Raw genomic sequence first — 17,224 nt, 5'->3', positions numbered from 1 at the left:
GAACTGAAGTGCCTGCGTGCACTTTTCGTGGCATTACACGTCTATTTTTTTTAGCATGCCCGTGTCGCTCAAACACAGGAACTTATGTTGGTGTACAAGAATAAAAAACAAGTGCACTTTTATTCTAGACTATAAGTGAAGAAAAATAAAGCAAGTTACAGTAGGTGGTTGATACGACAGCTTGCGTGGTGCAATGCTAAAAACTGCTGATTTCCGATCCCTGCTATATAAAATCATCACATTCAAATATTAACAATTTCCACACACCCTTCCTACATTCACGACATGTGTACTTGTTGCAGTGTACACATCTCTCTGGGCTATGGTTTCTATTACACTGAATGAGCACCTGACATTGTACTTTCTTCCCTATATAAATCACATTCGAGTATAGCGCGTCTCCAAATAAATCACATTTGAGTTATAGCGCGTCTTTATGTGAAAACAGCATTGTCAGATTGGCTGGGGGGGGGGAATCGAGAACGTGACTGAGAGAATGGAACTGAATAAAAAAAAAAGACTGAAATCAAATGTATGTTTTTATTCTAAAATAGTTAAGTACATGCAATATTATTTGAAACGAACAGCGTCAGATTGGGCGCATATTCAAACCCGATCTGACGCTGTTCGTTTTCAAATAATATTGCATTAGTGCGATGATGTTTTTACATATATTGTCTCTTTCATTCATCTTGCGGTTTGTAATCAGTGACCGCGTGTTTTTTTTCCCCGATCTTGCCAGTTCGCACATGTTGCTGTATAGTGCTGTTTCTTTTGTACTCCAGGACACGTAGAGGACAGAAAAGTACAGAGCAGTAAGTTCAGCGCTATATGCAATCAGACAGACAAACAGGCAGAGAAGGCACTAGATATATAAATAAACAGGGAAGGCACTGTATAATAGATATATAAAAAACAGCTAAGGGGATAGATATATAGATAGGTAGGAAGGAAATGCACTTTATGATAGGCAGACAGGGAAGCTCCTATATAATAATAAAATTACTGGTATTACTATGTAGATAGACAGGGAGTTCAGCATCGCAGCGTGTATTCAAACCCGATCTGACGCTGTTCGTTTTCAAATATTATTGCATGTACTTAACTATTTTAGAATAAAAACATACATTTGATTTCAGTCTTTTTTTTTTATTCAGTTCCATTCTCTCAGTAGCGTTCACAATCCCCCCCATCTGACAATGCTGTTTTCACATAAAGACGCATTATAACTCAAATGTGATTTATTTGGAGACGCGCTATACTCGAATGTGATTTATATAGGGAAGAAAGTACAATGTCAGGTGCTCATTCAGTGTAATAGGAACCATAGCCCAGAGAGATGTGTACACTGCAACAAGTACACAAGTCGTGAATGTAGGAAGGGTGTGTGGAAATTGTTAATATTTGAATGTGATGATTTTATATAGCACGGATCGGAAATCAACAGTTCTTAGCATTGCACCACGCAAGCTGTCGTATCAACCGCCTACTGTAACTTGCTTTATTTTTTCTTCACTTATAGTCTAGAATAAAAGTGCACTTGTTTTTTATTCTTGTACACCAACATATGTTCCTGTGTTTGGCGACGGGCATGCTCAAAAATAGGCGTGTAATGCCACGAAAAGTGCACGCAGGCACTTCAGTTCGCAAGCATTGGTGCGAGAATGCAGTCACAAGTACGCTGCAGAGCCACGCGCGCATCTTTATGTGAAAACAGCATTCTCAGATGTGGGGTAGGGAAGGATCCTGAACACGACTGAGACTGAGAATGAAAAGTGAATAAAAAAAACTAACCTTTACAAGTATCATAAATTACTGGCTGTTACACACTGAAATCAAATGCATGTTTTTATTCTAAAATAGTAAGAATAAGAGCAGTTTACTTCTCAAAACTGAACCATGTGGGATCGAACTCATGAGCTTTTGGATACCAGTAAGCGGCTGATACTATTATGCTACTGTGTCAGCTACAGTATGCGTGCACGTGTCAATATGGCATGCTAAGGTGGCTTTTTTCTGCAGTTATATTTTTGAATAACAGCATACTTGTTCTGTTATATGTGTACCTTTTGTGAAAGTGTTTGATATTTGGACTTCAGGCTTCATACATTATATAGTTTATGCTTACATTTTGTCATTTACTACTACAATATGAAAAACGTTTCTGTTTTAAAAATGTGTTTACACGGATTACTGTAGAAACGGAACACACGTGAAATGCGTGTATTCCAAATAATGATCTATTCTTTCCACTCTAAAACTCCACTTCACTCCTAGATAATCAATCAAGGCATGAGCTGGGAGAAGTTTGTGCACGTTCTAAGTCGTTGGGGATGGAATAGCCGCCGCTTGCAGCCTGATTTTTATCAGCACATTTAGATGACAAAAGTCGCTGGTGGAGAGCTGTGAACGATTTTAAGAAGCGATTTAAGGTGGGACGGAATTACGAGTTTTTTCGTAGGCTCTGGTAATTCTAGTGTTAATAACACAGTTGGATATCTATCTATCTATTTACAGGTGTGTATGTATATGTGAGCACTAGAACTCTGCTTACATTGCGTCGCTTTGTACCGACTTTTATCCTCAATTTTTGTGAGCTCCATGTGTACAGTACATCAGGCATTTAACTGTATGGAATGAGAACATCAAAGTGCCCATTCATAACATCTCCCGAAAGACTAAGTTTTTTATCCCCTCAAGTGCCTGTCCGAAGTCGCATACAATGTCAGCCCGATTCTGTACCGCTTAAAGACGGAGTTTCATGCACTAAATAAGCTATAGATGAGAATAAGCAAGCACCATCTCCCCTGATATTTACTACGCGGTGAAGCATTTGTACTCCATCAACATTAATTATTTCCAGAGTCATAATTTTGTCTATTTTTCCAGCACATCGCGCACAAAAGCAAGGAAACGATGACAGCACCAGAACTCTGCTCACATCGCGTTGCTTCATACGTCAAGCCGCAAGTAGTAAGTCTGTAATAAGCGGAATACCGATACGCTTTGCACTCACGGGACAGAAGGACAATCCCGAATGCTTTTTTATAGTAGATTATTGTACTGTACATTTAATTGCACATAACCACTAACCTATGAAGGTACGACCTCAGTAGGAGAGTCTTCAGAGGTGGTGCAGTATCTTCAGCAGGTGCGTTTGTGTCTTCAGTGAAGAAGTACTAGGCAGTGGGTGTCTGGGTGCAAGGCTGAAGAACATCTTGATAGGCAGTTGCTGGCACTGTCTTTTCATATGCGTGAGGAGGGTTTTTTAGGGTATTGCCATCTTTAATCATATCCAAGAGTTTCACCTTCTCCTGGATAATAAGCATCTTCCTCTGGCGCGTAGTTTTATTGTCAGAAGGCTTAGAAAAAGCAGCACGTTTAGGAGCCATCGTAGGCCTTAGATAAAAGTTCTCAGAAAGCGCATGCGTAGTGACGTAAGCGTGTATGAGAAAAAAATCGTGATAAAGTGAAGCTGCGAAAAGTCGAAGCGTGATATAGCGAGGGATCACTGTATGTATATATATATATATATATATATGTATATATATGTATATATGTATATGTATGTGTATATATATACAGTATATGTATATCTATACTAATAAAAGGCAAAGCTCTCACTCACTCACTGACTGACTCACTCACTCACTCACTCACTCACTCATTCTCCAACTTCCCATGTAGGTAGAAGGCTGAAATTTGGCACACTCATTCCTTACAGCTTACTTACAAAAGTTGGGCAGGTTTCATTTCGAAATTCTACGCGTAATGGTCATAACTGGAAACTATTTATCTCTATATACTGTAATGGAGTTGAGCTTGAAAGCCGTGGGGGGCGGAGTTTAGTGTGACATCATCACGCCTCCCACGTAATCACGTGAACTGACTATCAACGCAGTACGTAGAAAACCAGGAAGAGCTCCAAAAAGCTCTGAAGAAAACATGCATTATATAATTGAGAAGGCAGCTAAACAATAAGAAGCGAGCGAAGTGACATATACAACCATATTCATGAGTCCTGCTACTTCGGAAACAAAGCACGGAGTAAACCTAAAGTTTAAATTAAGTTCATAGACAGGCTGCCGCTGGCATTTGTCATACCAACGGGTAATGCGGGATACAAGTTTAATGAGAGGACGCAGGATATAAACGAGAGAGTAACTAAGTTAAAATTGTAGGTGAACGGCTGTGCTTATGCAAATTACGAGAGACTGTGTTTGTGGGGGATTGACAGTTAAGGCGAGTGGAGGAGTCACGTCATCATCTCCCCTCCTATTCACCTCATTTCGCTGTGAGCTGAGCTCTGCAGCTGCCGTCTTGAGGAACCAACTTGTTGACGCTGCCACCCAATACTCACGGAAAAATTCACAAGTTAATACACACGCTGTTTCTAGAGTTTCTCCACACTGAATCCTCTAGGCACTACTTACAAAAGGTTACATTGACCATAATGTTACGTTATTTTTAAAATGTTTCCTTTTCTAGCTGAGAAGCTTCGATGCTTGTGCTCCATAACGCGTTAAAAAATCATGCATTTAATCACACTTTGCATTACAAACAAAGGGGAACTTCTGTCAATGCATGATTTCCTGGTACACCGATTACATTGATCAGCGCTTCCCGATTCATTTTACCCTCGCGCCCCCTTGGTTTGAGAAGTATGAAAAAATATGAGGTTAACACAGAAAAACAGATCACCAATTGCAGCTTTATGAATAATCGATTCGCCATCAATAATTGTTTTGGTAAAGCCATACTCAGTGGAATCCTCCTTCAATTTTATAATTTTTCCGGCACTAGCCATGATTAAATGAACGGTAAAAAAGTAAGAGCGAAGCAAGGGTGACTTATTCAGGCAGGCAAGCGACAGCTCAATAGCTCGAATTTGGATATAAGTGGGTTCTATTTAGTTGCCAGAAATATCTTTGGTAGGAATGGAAGTTGAATTTAGTCTTTAAATTTCTATGGTAAAGAAAAAGTTATGCAATGATGACTAAATTTAATATAGTGAAAACTTTCATATACACTCACCTAAAGGATTATTAGGAACACCTGTTCAATTTCTCATTAATGCAATTATCTAATCAACCAATCACATGGCAGTTGCTTCAATGCATTTAGAGGTGTGGTCCTGGTCAAGACAATCTCCTGAACTCCAAACTGAATGTCAGAATGGGAAAGAAAGGTGATTTAAGCAATTTTGAGCGTGGCATGGTTGTTGGTGCCAGACAGGCCGGTCTGAGTATTTCACAATCTGCTCAGTTACTGGGATTTTCACGCACACCATTTCTAGGGTTTACAAAGAATGGTGTGAAAAGGGAAAAACATCCAGTATGCGGCAGTCCTGTGGGCGAAAATGTCTTGTTGATGCTAGAGGTCAGAGAAGAATGGGCTGACTGATTCAAGCTGATAGACGAGCAACTTTGACTGAAATAACCACTCGTTACAACCAAGGTATGCAGCAAAGCATTTGTGAAGCCACAACTCGCACAACCTTGAGGCGGATGGGCTACAACAGCCGAAGACCCCACCGGGTACCACTCATCTCCACTACAAATAGGAAAAAGAGGCTACAATTTGCACAAGCTCACCAAAATTGGACAGTTGAAGACTGGAAAAATGTTGCCTGGTCTGATGAGTCTCGATTTCTGTTGAGACATTCAAATGGTAAGAGTCTGAATTTGGCGTAAACAGAATGAGAACATGAATCCATCAAGCCTTGTTACCACTGTGCAGGCTGCTGGTGGTGGTGGTGTAATGGTGTGGGGGATGTTTTCTTGGCACACTTTAGGCCCCTTAGTGCCAATTGGGCATCGTTTAAATGCCACGGGCTACCTGAGCATTGTTTCTGACCATTTCCATCCCTTCATGACCACCATGTACCCATCCTCTGATGGCTACTTCCAGCAGGATAATGCACCATGTCACAAAGCTCGAATCATTTCAAATTGGTTTCTTGAACATGACAATGAGTTCACTGTACTAAAATGGCCCCCACAGTCACCAGATCTCAACCCAATAGAGCATCTTTGGGATGTGGTGGAACGGGAGCTTCATGCCCTGGATGTGCATCCCACAAATCTCCATCAACTGCAAGATGCTTCCTATCAATATGGGCCAACATTTCTAAAGAATGCTTTCAGCACCTTTGTTGAATCAATGCCACGTAGAATTAAGGCAGTTTTGAAGGCGAAAGGGGTCAAACACCGTATTAGCATGGTGTTCCTAATAATCCTTTAGGTGAGTGTATAAAGTCATTCCCGAATATATAAAGTCAAAACTTGATTATATAAAGTCATTGTCGGAATAAATAAAGTCAAAACTTGAATACAGTATATAAAGTCAGCTTCGGTATATATAAAGTCAAAACTTGTTTCTGAATATATAAAGTCAAAACGTGAATATATATAGTCAGTGCTGGAATATATAAAGTCAAAACTTGTGTGTGTATGTATAAGCATTTCCTGAAATGCATCTGCTATTGCTTGACCTGTATGGGAGAGCAAACTTCTCATCTATACATTGTGAAGTTAAGCTGATGGATAGACATTGGACAAATATCACTGCTCCAAATGTCAGTGGTGAAGCTTGACAGCTATTGTCGTGCAATTAGCTGCCGATATGCTTCTCGTGCATCATTGGTATGACTTAGAATGTTGTATTTGGGTTCCAGTATGTTCAGGAGGTGCCAAAATCCCACATTGTCAACAACTGACTGGGCAAGACCTTCTGTTACTTTCACAGCCCATGGGTTATCATTGAACATTTTTCTCTCCTTGCTCGAGTCTGCTGCAATGTTGGTTGATGCTGCATGCTTTCAGAGGCAATTTTGCAATGCTCATTTTTGTGTTTACTTTTGAGTTGTTTAATTAGGTTACTTATATCTCTAAATTTGGTGCCATACCTCCTCATGATTTTTAGAAGGGCACAGTTTACAGTGCAGTGGGCTTTGGTTTTATTTTTAAGAACTTCCAGACCACAGACATTTTGTGTTCTCCATGTTTTGTTTTTTTTTCCCCCAAAAACAGCATTTACACAATCGTGTGTGTGTGTTAATAGTATCTGTTTTAGGTATTGGTGCATTTTTACAAGTACATGAACACTGTATTGGACCAAAACCCAGTACCAGTATTGGTATTGTTGCATCCCTACTTTTTATTGAGGGTTGTTTTAGGTTGCTATTAGCAACAAATATTTTCAACTTCATTTGCCTCAGAAATTTTGTGAAAGCACGGAGTATGTAATTCAGTGTCCCGGTTTCTTTTCATTAATAAGGGATATTAATTTAGCTGACTATATCTTTTAAACACTTATATCTACTCCAAGGAAATGCTAACTTATAGAACGATGTGTCTTACAGTTTGTCAGAACATGTACTGTACATTAAGTTACAAAATTACTGTTACTGCATCAAACTTTTATTTTTCTATTCATTTTCTAATCGGACTGTTTAGTTCAGGACTAGGCTTGCATTACCCACTATCATTGAGCATAGGAAAAGCATCAGCTCTGTATGGAGAGTTAGCTAAATCTATTCATTTTCTAATCGGACTGTTCAGTTCTGGACTAGGCTTGCATTACCCACTATCATTGGGCATAGGAAAAGCATCAGCTCTCTATGGAGAGTTTGCCAATGCTGTACTCCGTTTAAAGAGACATTTGAATATTTTGCTAAGTTTTGTTTCTGAACTCTGAAGCATTCTAAGAAAACAGGGCATTTAGCAAAAATAAAGTATTGTATGTCTTTTATATTGTAAATAACATACTACCATTGTAATAATTGTCTGGCTGGATAATTTTAGCTTTAGTGTACTTCCCTTTTGGCTGATGCTAAGCCTTTTCAAATACTATACAGTTAAAGTAAAACAGCAATATATATAAATATACATCTGTGCAGATGTACTAATGCTTTTCATGAAGTCTTTTGGGTTCTTAATGGTGGTGATGTAAGTAAAAGGAAGTACTGTATAATGTAATGTAATGTAAGATGACCTAAAATGTATCTGTGTACATGTGTGTCTATATGTATAGTTTTTGGTTATTTAATCAATTACCACAGAGCTCCTGCTGCCTACCTACTACCCAGCTCTCCCTTATTTCTTTAGGATTTTGTATATAAAACTCAAAATGCATTCTGTGTTTAAAAAATTCACAGGTAAAGTGAAGAGTTCTTAAACGTATTGTTTTTCTCTCAATAGTGTGCTTTGCTCTGCCTTTAAACTTAGTTATTGATACTAGATATTTCTTGTTTTTCTTGCTAAAAGAGTTTTTGGTTTGTGTTTTGTTCACTGCAGTTTGGTAGCCAAGATCAGAAGTTCGCTTTAGCTACAAGGATCAGAGGCCATGTTTTACCCCTCGCCCTTCAAATGTATGGCTGTCGCGTTATTCAGAAAGCCCTGGAGTCAATTTCAACAGACCAGCAGGTAATTGTAAGTCGATTTTTGTTATCTTTTATTTAGTATGCTCTTTAGTCATTAATCTATTTTTTTTTTATCCAGCCATTACTTTATTAGTAAACCTTTAGCTATTGCCTATCCCTATATCTTTAGTGTAATAAAGTTGCCATCCTTAGAGAAAATTTCAGTTCATCAAAATTAATACTTACACACACACCGACATTTACACACATTTCACCAGTTTACTGTCTCTGGTGAAACTCTTGGAATGACTTTGTGCTGTTTGAAGTAGCAACATTACTTAGAAGAATCCCATAAATTGTGAAATTATAGAAGGCCCCTCTTTGTTTCATTGTCCAATAGCCATATCTTAGTATTTATATTGATAAAAAAGGATATTTAACACTTAAGGTCGATTTGTATTTTTTACAAGTTAATGTACTTAAACATTTTTAAATTTTTCACTTAGTGCTGCAAAATAATAAATTGAATTGAAAAAAGCACAAAAAGAAACCAGAAGTGAATTGAAATAAAAACTCTAAGAAGCAGTAGTTACTGTTTTACTAACATGTCTCTTAATTTAAGCAAAATTCTTGAATTGAGTTTGTTTGTAGTATGAATAATGTTAGGCATTCACCAAGTAATTTTAATTTTTAGCACTTTGGTACCTGGTAGACTAAACACCAGCTTTTCTAATCGAGCACTGTGATTCAGATATGGAAGGGTGTAATTCCTAATAGATCCCTTCAGGTAGTGCCATTATTCATTGTGTAAACATTAGAAGTGACATATAAGGCTGTTGTCAGGAAAATACCCTTCTTAGCATATAATTGATCCTCCTAGCCACCAGGTTTGTCTTCACAGATTTGTAATAGCATACTTGTTCCAGGCAAGAATTTCCAGCCAATATATTTTATGTATTTTTGTATGCGTGTGTATAAATATATAAAAATATATTAAATGAGAGATTTTGGTGTTTAGGTAAAAAAAAATAATTTTTCTCAGTCTTTCCTTCTCCAGAATGAAATGGTTAAGGAACTTGATGGACATGTCTTGAAGTGTGTTAAAGACCAAAATGGAAATCATGTTGTTCAAAAGTGTATTGAATGTGTCCAGCCTCAGGCTCTGCAGTTCATTATTGATGCTTTCAAGGCTCAGGTAAGGATATATTTACTTGTAGATCAGCATATTCTCTTGCATTTACAAATAATGAACTTGATTACCATGTTCTCTCTGTATTTTTTATTATTATTAAAAACTATGAATATTTGTAACTTAAGTCGAGAACTACTACCTGGTTGTTTCATTAGCACTCTAGTGCAGTAATCTGTGCAGTAAAAGTATTACTTTTGTTCTTTTTTTTTTTTTTTTTTTATTAATTTTATTATAATCAATACATAGTAATCAAGTTTTTACAAAAAAAAGAATTATGCTAAGCACAGATCGATCCCCACCCTTGAGAGAGAGAGCAAGCCAAATGGTGTAAAATTTAAGGCTTGTAAAAATACCTAAATCAACAAATTCTCTGTGCTTTATAAACTCATTTCAAAATATTACTGATTAGATCCTGCCATGTTTTGAAAAAAGTCTGCACAGATCCTCTAACTGAGTATTTGATTTTTCCAATTTTAAATAATATAACACATCAGTTTCCCACTGACTTAAAAGAGGAGAGTTTGGGTTCTTCCAGTTTATCAGAATAAGTCTGCGTGCCAACAGTGTAGTGAATGCAATCACAATTTGTTTGTCTTTCTCCACTTTAAGACCCTCTGGAAGAACCCCAAACACAGCTGTTAATGGGTTAGGAGGGATTGTGAGTCCAAGACTGTCTGAGAGGTAATTAAAATTTTTGTCCAGAATAATGTTAATTTGGTGCAGGCCCAGAACATGTGACCCAGTGAGGCTGGGGCTTGGTTGCAACGCTCGCAGGTTGGATCATGCCCTGGAAACATTTTGAGAGTTTTAGTCGAGACAGATGTGCTCGATATATAATTTTGAGTTGTATAATTGTATGCTTTGCATATGGAGCTTGAGTGAATTCTCTGCATTGCTACTTTCCACTCCTTTTCTGATATATTAATTGAGAGGTCATTTTCCCAGTGTCCTCTTGGATCTTTGAAAGGAAGGGATTGTAAAAGGATTTTATATATTGTAGAGATGGAGTCTAACTCCTTGAAATTGAGCAATAATTTTTCCAGCGTGGATGAGGGTGCAAGATGAGGAAAATCTGGAAGGTTCTGTTTAACAAAGTTCCTGATTTGAAGATAGTGAAAGAAATTTGTAGCTGGAATGTTAAATTTGGACTGTAATTGTTCATAGGATGCAAAGGCGTTGTCTATATAAAGATCTCTAAGCAAGTTAATTCCAAATTTTTCCAGATATTAAAACTGCATATGTTTGTGAGGGTTGAAAGAGGTGGTTCTTTTGCAGGGGTGCCACAGAAAGAAGCTTCTCCGTCTTAAAATGCTTTCTACATTGGTTCCAGATTCTAAGTGAGTGGAGCACAATTGGGTTATTAGTGTATTGCCGATAGCGTGTGTTTATTGGAGCACAAAGCAAGGAATACAAAGAAGTACTGCAGGATTTTACTTCTATTGCGGTCCATGCCTGTGTATGTTCTTCTATTTGTGTCCAGGTTCTTATCGACTGTATATTTGCCGCCCAGTAATAAAACTGGAAGTTAGGTAGAGCCATGCCACCTTCTGCCTTTTGTCTTTGTAGGGTCGCTCTTTTGATGCGTGGATGTTTAGAATTCCAAATAAATGAGGTTATTGTTGAATCTAATTGCTTAAAGAACGATTTATTAATGTATATTGGTATGTTTTGAAATAAAAAGGAGCTTAGGAAGAATATTCATCTTAACAGTGTTAATTCTTCCAGCTAGTGTGAGATGAAGGGTTGACCATCTATGCAAGTCTTGTTTAATTTTTTCCATGCAGACACGAAATTTTGTTGATAAAGAGCTTTATGTTTACTTGTGATGTTTACCCGAGGTATTTAAACTGTTCTGCAATGATAAAAGGAAGGGTGTCTAATCTAATATTATATGCTTGAATTCACGGAAAGAGTACACTTTTATTCAGATTAATTCTGAGACCAGAGAGCTTTTGAAATTCTGTGAGTGCTGCTAAGACTGCAGGCACAGAATTTTCTGGGTCCGATATATACAGTACCATGTCATCTGCATATAATGAGATTTTCTGTTCCAGTCCTTCTCTGCTAATCCCCTTTATCTGATCAGTATTTCGACAATGTATTGCCAGTGGTTCAATGGCAATTGCAAACAGCAGTGGTGACAAAGGGCATCCTTGTCTTGTGCCACGTTCTAGTTTAAAGTAGTCTGAGCAAATGTTATTGATGCAAACTGAAGCTTCTGGGTTAGTATACAGTAATTTAATCCATGCACAAATGTTGGGCCAAACCCAAACTTCTCCAAAATAGTAAAAAGGTATTTCCATTCAATCATGTCGAATGCTTTTTCTGCATCCAATGATAATAATATTTCTGGGGTGTTTGATTTAGTTGGTGAGTATATTACATTAAACAGGCGTCGAAGATTTGAAGATAAGTGTCGGCCCCTAATAAATCCAGTTTGGTCTTGTGATATTACTGAGGGAGCACTTTCTCCATCCTTCTAGCTATGATTTTAGAGAGTATTTTAACGTCGTTATTCAGAAGTGAAATTGGTCTGTATGATGCACATTGTAATAAGTCCTTATTTTGTTTTGGAAAGACAGTGATTAGTGCTTGGCGAAAGGTTTGTGGAAGAGATTGGTTATCTCTGGCTTCTGTAAATGTTGCTAATAGGAGGGAGCTAGCTGAGCGGAGAATTTCTTGTAAAACTCTGCAGGGTAGCCGTCAGGGCCTGCTGCTTTTCCACCTTGGAGTGACTTTATAGCATCCAGTAATTCTGATAATGACAGAGGTTTATCGAGTCCTCCACACTAAAAGCGTCAATTTGTGGTATCTGTAATTTATCCAGAAATGCATTAGATTGTATATTGTCTTCTTTAAACTCAGTAGTATATAGGGATTTATAGTAGTCTCTAAAAGTGTACATTATATTTTTGTGTTCGATGATTTTATCTCCATTCGTGTTAGTAATTACGAGATTGCGTATACATCTTGCTTGTGAATTTGTTGCTAAAAGCTTATTAGCTTTCTCTCCATGTTCATAATAATGATGTCTGGATTTGTAAATTAGTTGTTCGGTTTCTTTAGTTGTCAAGAGGTTTAATTCTGAATGTAGAGCCTGCCTCCTCTTATGTAGAGTCTCGCTTGGTAGTCTGGCATGTTCTTCATCTATTTTAGTAATTTACTTTTTATCTCTGCTACTTTCTTGCGGATTTATTTCTGTGGGAAAGATATGAGATAATCTGTCCTCTTAAGAAGGCCTTAAGAGTTTCCCAGAGTATTCCTGCAGAGATCTCAGGGGATGTATTTGTCTCTAGAAAGAATTCAATTTGTTTGGATATAAATTCAGTACAATTCTCGTCAGCTAATAGAAGCGGATTGAGGCCATCTGCGGGTGAGTGTATGGGGCTTAGTAATTTCAGCTCCAAGATCATCGGAGCATGGTCTGAAATAACAATAGCATCGTATTTACAAGATTTAATCTTAGGCAAGAAGTTATTATCTATAAAGAAGTAATCAATCCTTGAGTAGCAATGATGTACTGGTGAGTAGAAAGAATATGTTCTTGAATTTGGGTTTAAGAACCTCCAGGGATCTGATAAGTTGTGATCAGTTATAAACTTTGTAATTATCTTTGCGGTGTTAGTTGCGTTCCCCTGTGGAGGAAGTCTTATCTAAAAGTGGATTTAGAACACAATTAAAGTCCCCAGCCATTATAAGTTTATGAGTGTTCAGATTGGGAATGGATGCAAATAAATTTTGTATAAATTCCTTATCATCAACATTAGGTGCATAAACATTTATCAAAATCATTTTACAGTTAGATAAGTCTCCCATGACCATCACATATCTCCCTTCAGGATCCAATACTACATCTGATGCTACAAATGGTACTGTTCTATGTATGAGAATTCCCACCCCTCTAGTTTTCTTTGTAAAACTAGAATGGAACATTTGGCCAGTCCAGTCTTTTGCAGCGGAACTGATCCTTACTTAGTAAGTGGGTTTCCTGTAAAAATACTATTTTAGCATTTAGACCTGTTAGGTGAGAAAGTACTTTCTTTCTCTTTAATTCGTGATTCAGGCCTTTAACATTCCAGCTTACGAAGTTAACTGTCCCATCATGGAGACACTGATTCTGAGTTTTTGGTGTCATATTATAGTCTTAACTGGAAGTGAAATAGTTTAGGTCTTAATTTCCTATTCCCCCAAGAGTTGTTGCCATGCAGCTTATTATTACGTTGATAGTTATAATTATAAAGATTGAGATGATAGATTAGATATAGATCAAGCCTGCTCTCTTTCTCTTCCCCTTAACCCCCACCCTCCCTTTTTGCCTCCCCAGGTGAGGCTAAAACCCACTTCATGCAGTCCCAGTCCTCTGACATACCCAGAGACAGAGCACGTCCAAAGCACATCAAGCCCCCATGCAGTGGCGCTTTAAGGTTAAAAGATAGAGATATCTGTTACCAATATAGTCTTTAAAAGAGGAAAAAGAAAAAAAAGAAAAGAATTTTGCACTTAATATATACATATATATATATATACATATATATATATATACATACATATACATACATATATATACATATATACATACACATACATATAATCTTCATCAATTTTAGTGCATTAAGATGATATCCCCAGATAATAAACCCAGGTGATGGTGTTAAAGATGTGTCCAAAACAAGCATAACAAGTCTTAATGCAGTAATAGCAATAACAGCAAACCAAGGGTATGATATTGAACAGTCTCATTTAGGGTACACATGAAATAATTAGAAAAGAAAAAAGAGGAGGAAAACGTAATTAAGCACAATAAAACATAAACATTTAGCCCTAGTAATACTAAGTAATAATAAGTAATAAGTAAGTAATAATAATAATAATAATATAAGAATATGAGAATATATGCTGATAAAAACCCGTATTTTAAAACAAATAGATCAGACAGTAGATTATTAATCCTAGCTTTATCATTTACCGCCATGACTCACAATTATGTATCAGAATAGTCCCGGATCAGCTTTCTTAACTCATTTTCTGCCTCCTCCTTGCTAGCGAAAACATAGAAATGACCCTGCCATTCCACTTTCAGTTTTGCGGATACAGGAGGCCGTATTTGACATTGGCTTGCCGTAGCAGCTGTTTAATATTATAGAAGGCGCGCGTTTATAGCTGTTGCTGGAGAGAAGTCAGGGAAGACGCGAATGTGGCAATCTTCATATATAATATCTTCCTTTTTTTTCCTGAGGAGTTCCATCACCTCTAACTTAAATGATAATCGTTCAAAACGAACTATAAAAGATCTTGGTCGGGGTCTGACGGTGTTTGATCAGCTGACGCTGTAAGCCGCTGCTATCTCAGATTCTGCTTTAAAGTCGCCCCGATTATTTTAGAAAAAGTTCAGTTGCGAATTTCACGGGTTTAAACTTTCTCGATTCTCCGCAGGCCTTCAATTCTGACATTATACCTTCTATTCCCATCTTCTAAAGCAGCCAGTCTGTCTCCAAGTTTTTCTCCGAGTTTTTTACATTCCGAACTGACATTTACTGCTCTTTCCTCGGCACTGGCAGCTAGATGTTCGCTATTTCGATCCGATTCGTGAATGTCTCACTAAGATGCTCCAATTGATCAGCAAGCGTGCTCAGTTTAGCGAGTTTTTCTCAATGCGCTCTTCAATTTTGCCCAGCACCTGTCGAAGTTCAAGTTGGACCTCTTGACGCAGCCTTTCATTTGCCTGTTGGAATTCCTGTCGCAGCCTTTCATTTGCCTGTTGGATTTCCTGTCGCAGACATTCATTGGCCTGTTTCATCTCCTGTTTTAATTCCTGTTTCAGTCTCTCAAGTGCCTTTGCCGTTGCTTTCTCATTAGCCTTCTCGCTTTTCTTTATATCTTGCGTGAGCTCAGCGAGCAACACTTTCAGTTCAGATAGCTCAAATGTGCCTTCTTGTGCCGTAGATGAAGCAGCAGACTCTGCTGAAGCGGTGTCCCCGCTGCTCCAGTCCCGCGTAATTGCGTAACTGAAGCCGCGGACCTCCCGGCCTTTTCCAGTTTCAGGTAATCCTCTCCAATCGGCGAGCTATCCACATCTGCACTCACGATCGCACCTTCGCTCCCCTTTTCACTCTTAGCCGGCGACGATGTAGCGGACCGTGGTCCCGAGAAGTCTGTACTTTCGCCCATCTGATCCAGGTCTGTCTCTGACAGGCCGTATCTCGAGCTAGGGCTTGCTGATCGCAGCTTGGATGTAGCTTTAGTCTTCGATTCTTTCGTTCTTTCCTTCTTGTTGGCCATGTTTATATGTGTTTACATATACTGTAGCGGTCCCTCTCGGGTCGAATAAATACAGGATATCTCAGAATAATAAGCAAATAATATGAAAAATAGCACCACTGCTAGCGGAGCTCCACTTCAGACGTCCATCTCCCGCATCGGACGAGACCAACTTTTGTTCTTAACTAATAGAAGCAAGCCAAAGATTTTGCAAAGGTCGATGGATTTTGCAAGGTAATAACATATAGACCCTGTTTTTAGATCACATAATGAAAACACTTATCATTGATTTGAGAAGATAAATATCATCATCGTTTCTCATAATGATGTGGAAAAGTAGTAATCATATGAAGCAAAAGTGTAAACTGCTTTAACACCAGAGTTGCTACTGAGAAGTGACAGAGAGAAATGAGAGAAATAGTGAGAGTCTTTGGCTGCTCAGATGTTCCATCTTTGTATTTTGTGGCCTGTACCTTTAACAGAGCTCTTCACTGTACAAAGGATTTATGTTTCAGTTTCCTTGTAGCTGCAAATTTTAATAACACATTTTAGTAATACACATTTAAACAATTAGTCTGTTGTACTTCTGTTATCTTAATAGTTGTAAATGGTCTTTAGAATTGAAGGAGTAAATGAAATGACTACTTGAAAGCTAAGCTATATCCATGTATTATAATATGTAGTGTCAATGCACCAAATGGCTGTTAAAGATGTATTAAATCACTGATGAAGTTCTAATTATATTAGATCACCACTAAATGCTATGATTCTGATATTTTCAATACAAATCTAAATTCCTTTGCAGAATTTTTTTTTCAAAATCTGCTTTAACTTTTAATTTCTTTTCATTTTGAAAGGTCTATTTAAGCAGACACAAATGTAATTCATTTTCAGATTCCACCTTTACAGTTTTTTACAATCGCTATGACAGTTTTTTCCAAAACATTTAACAAGTTTCCTAAACTCTTAACGCACCAACACACCTAAAACACACAATTGGCAAAATGGTTAATTTCATGCTCAAAATCACACATTGTAAACTAAACCCCAAAACTAATTTTCAAAATACAATAATAAACTACCACAGTACACTATGTCAAGCAAAACACTGTAAACATGTTTTAAAATCAAATAATTATTCAAAACAGTAACACATGTTCTCTTCCAACCGGAACATTTAGTCAATCATAACACATTGACAAAAAAACACTATCATCAGCTGAAATTACAGAAACTGCATTATTTTATGTGTCAGGTCTGCCCTTATATTTGAAGCCTTTCTACATTTTTGTTTTGTTGGGTTTAGTAAATGCATGCATTTTGTTTCTTTTGCTGCAGAAATTCAATACAAAAAAGTGAATGACCATCTCAGAGTAGCTTTATAAAATGTACAGTTTACTGTATGTAAAAAA

At 37.5% G+C, this 17,224-nt stretch overlaps 1 protein-coding gene across 11 annotated transcripts in view; it reads left to right on the top strand.

Annotated features, from left to right (window-relative positions):
* The window catches only part of LOC120525680 (pumilio homolog 2-like), a 255,653-nt gene that overhangs the window by 193,712 nt on the left and 44,717 nt on the right, over positions 1-17,224 (top strand). For 7 of the 11 annotated variants that reach the window (XM_039748192.1, XM_039748184.1, XM_039748185.1 and 4 more), the window contains 2 exons: positions 8,298-8,432; positions 9,405-9,557. In XM_039748192.1, coding sequence (XP_039604126.1) covers positions 8,298-8,432; positions 9,405-9,557 — 288 coding nt within the window. The remainder of the gene's footprint in view (positions 1-8,297; positions 8,433-9,404; positions 9,558-17,224) is intronic. The other 4 variants (XM_039748189.1, XM_039748188.1, XM_039748186.1 and 1 more) reach the window with 3 other exon arrangements.

This window comes from Polypterus senegalus, chromosome 3 (assembly GCF_016835505.1).
Source record: "Polypterus senegalus isolate Bchr_013 chromosome 3, ASM1683550v1, whole genome shotgun sequence".
Taxonomy (NCBI): domain Eukaryota; kingdom Metazoa; phylum Chordata; class Cladistia; order Polypteriformes; family Polypteridae; genus Polypterus; species Polypterus senegalus.
The sequence above is the reverse complement of the archived record's forward strand: the minus strand, read 5'-3'. Positions and strand labels throughout refer to the sequence as shown.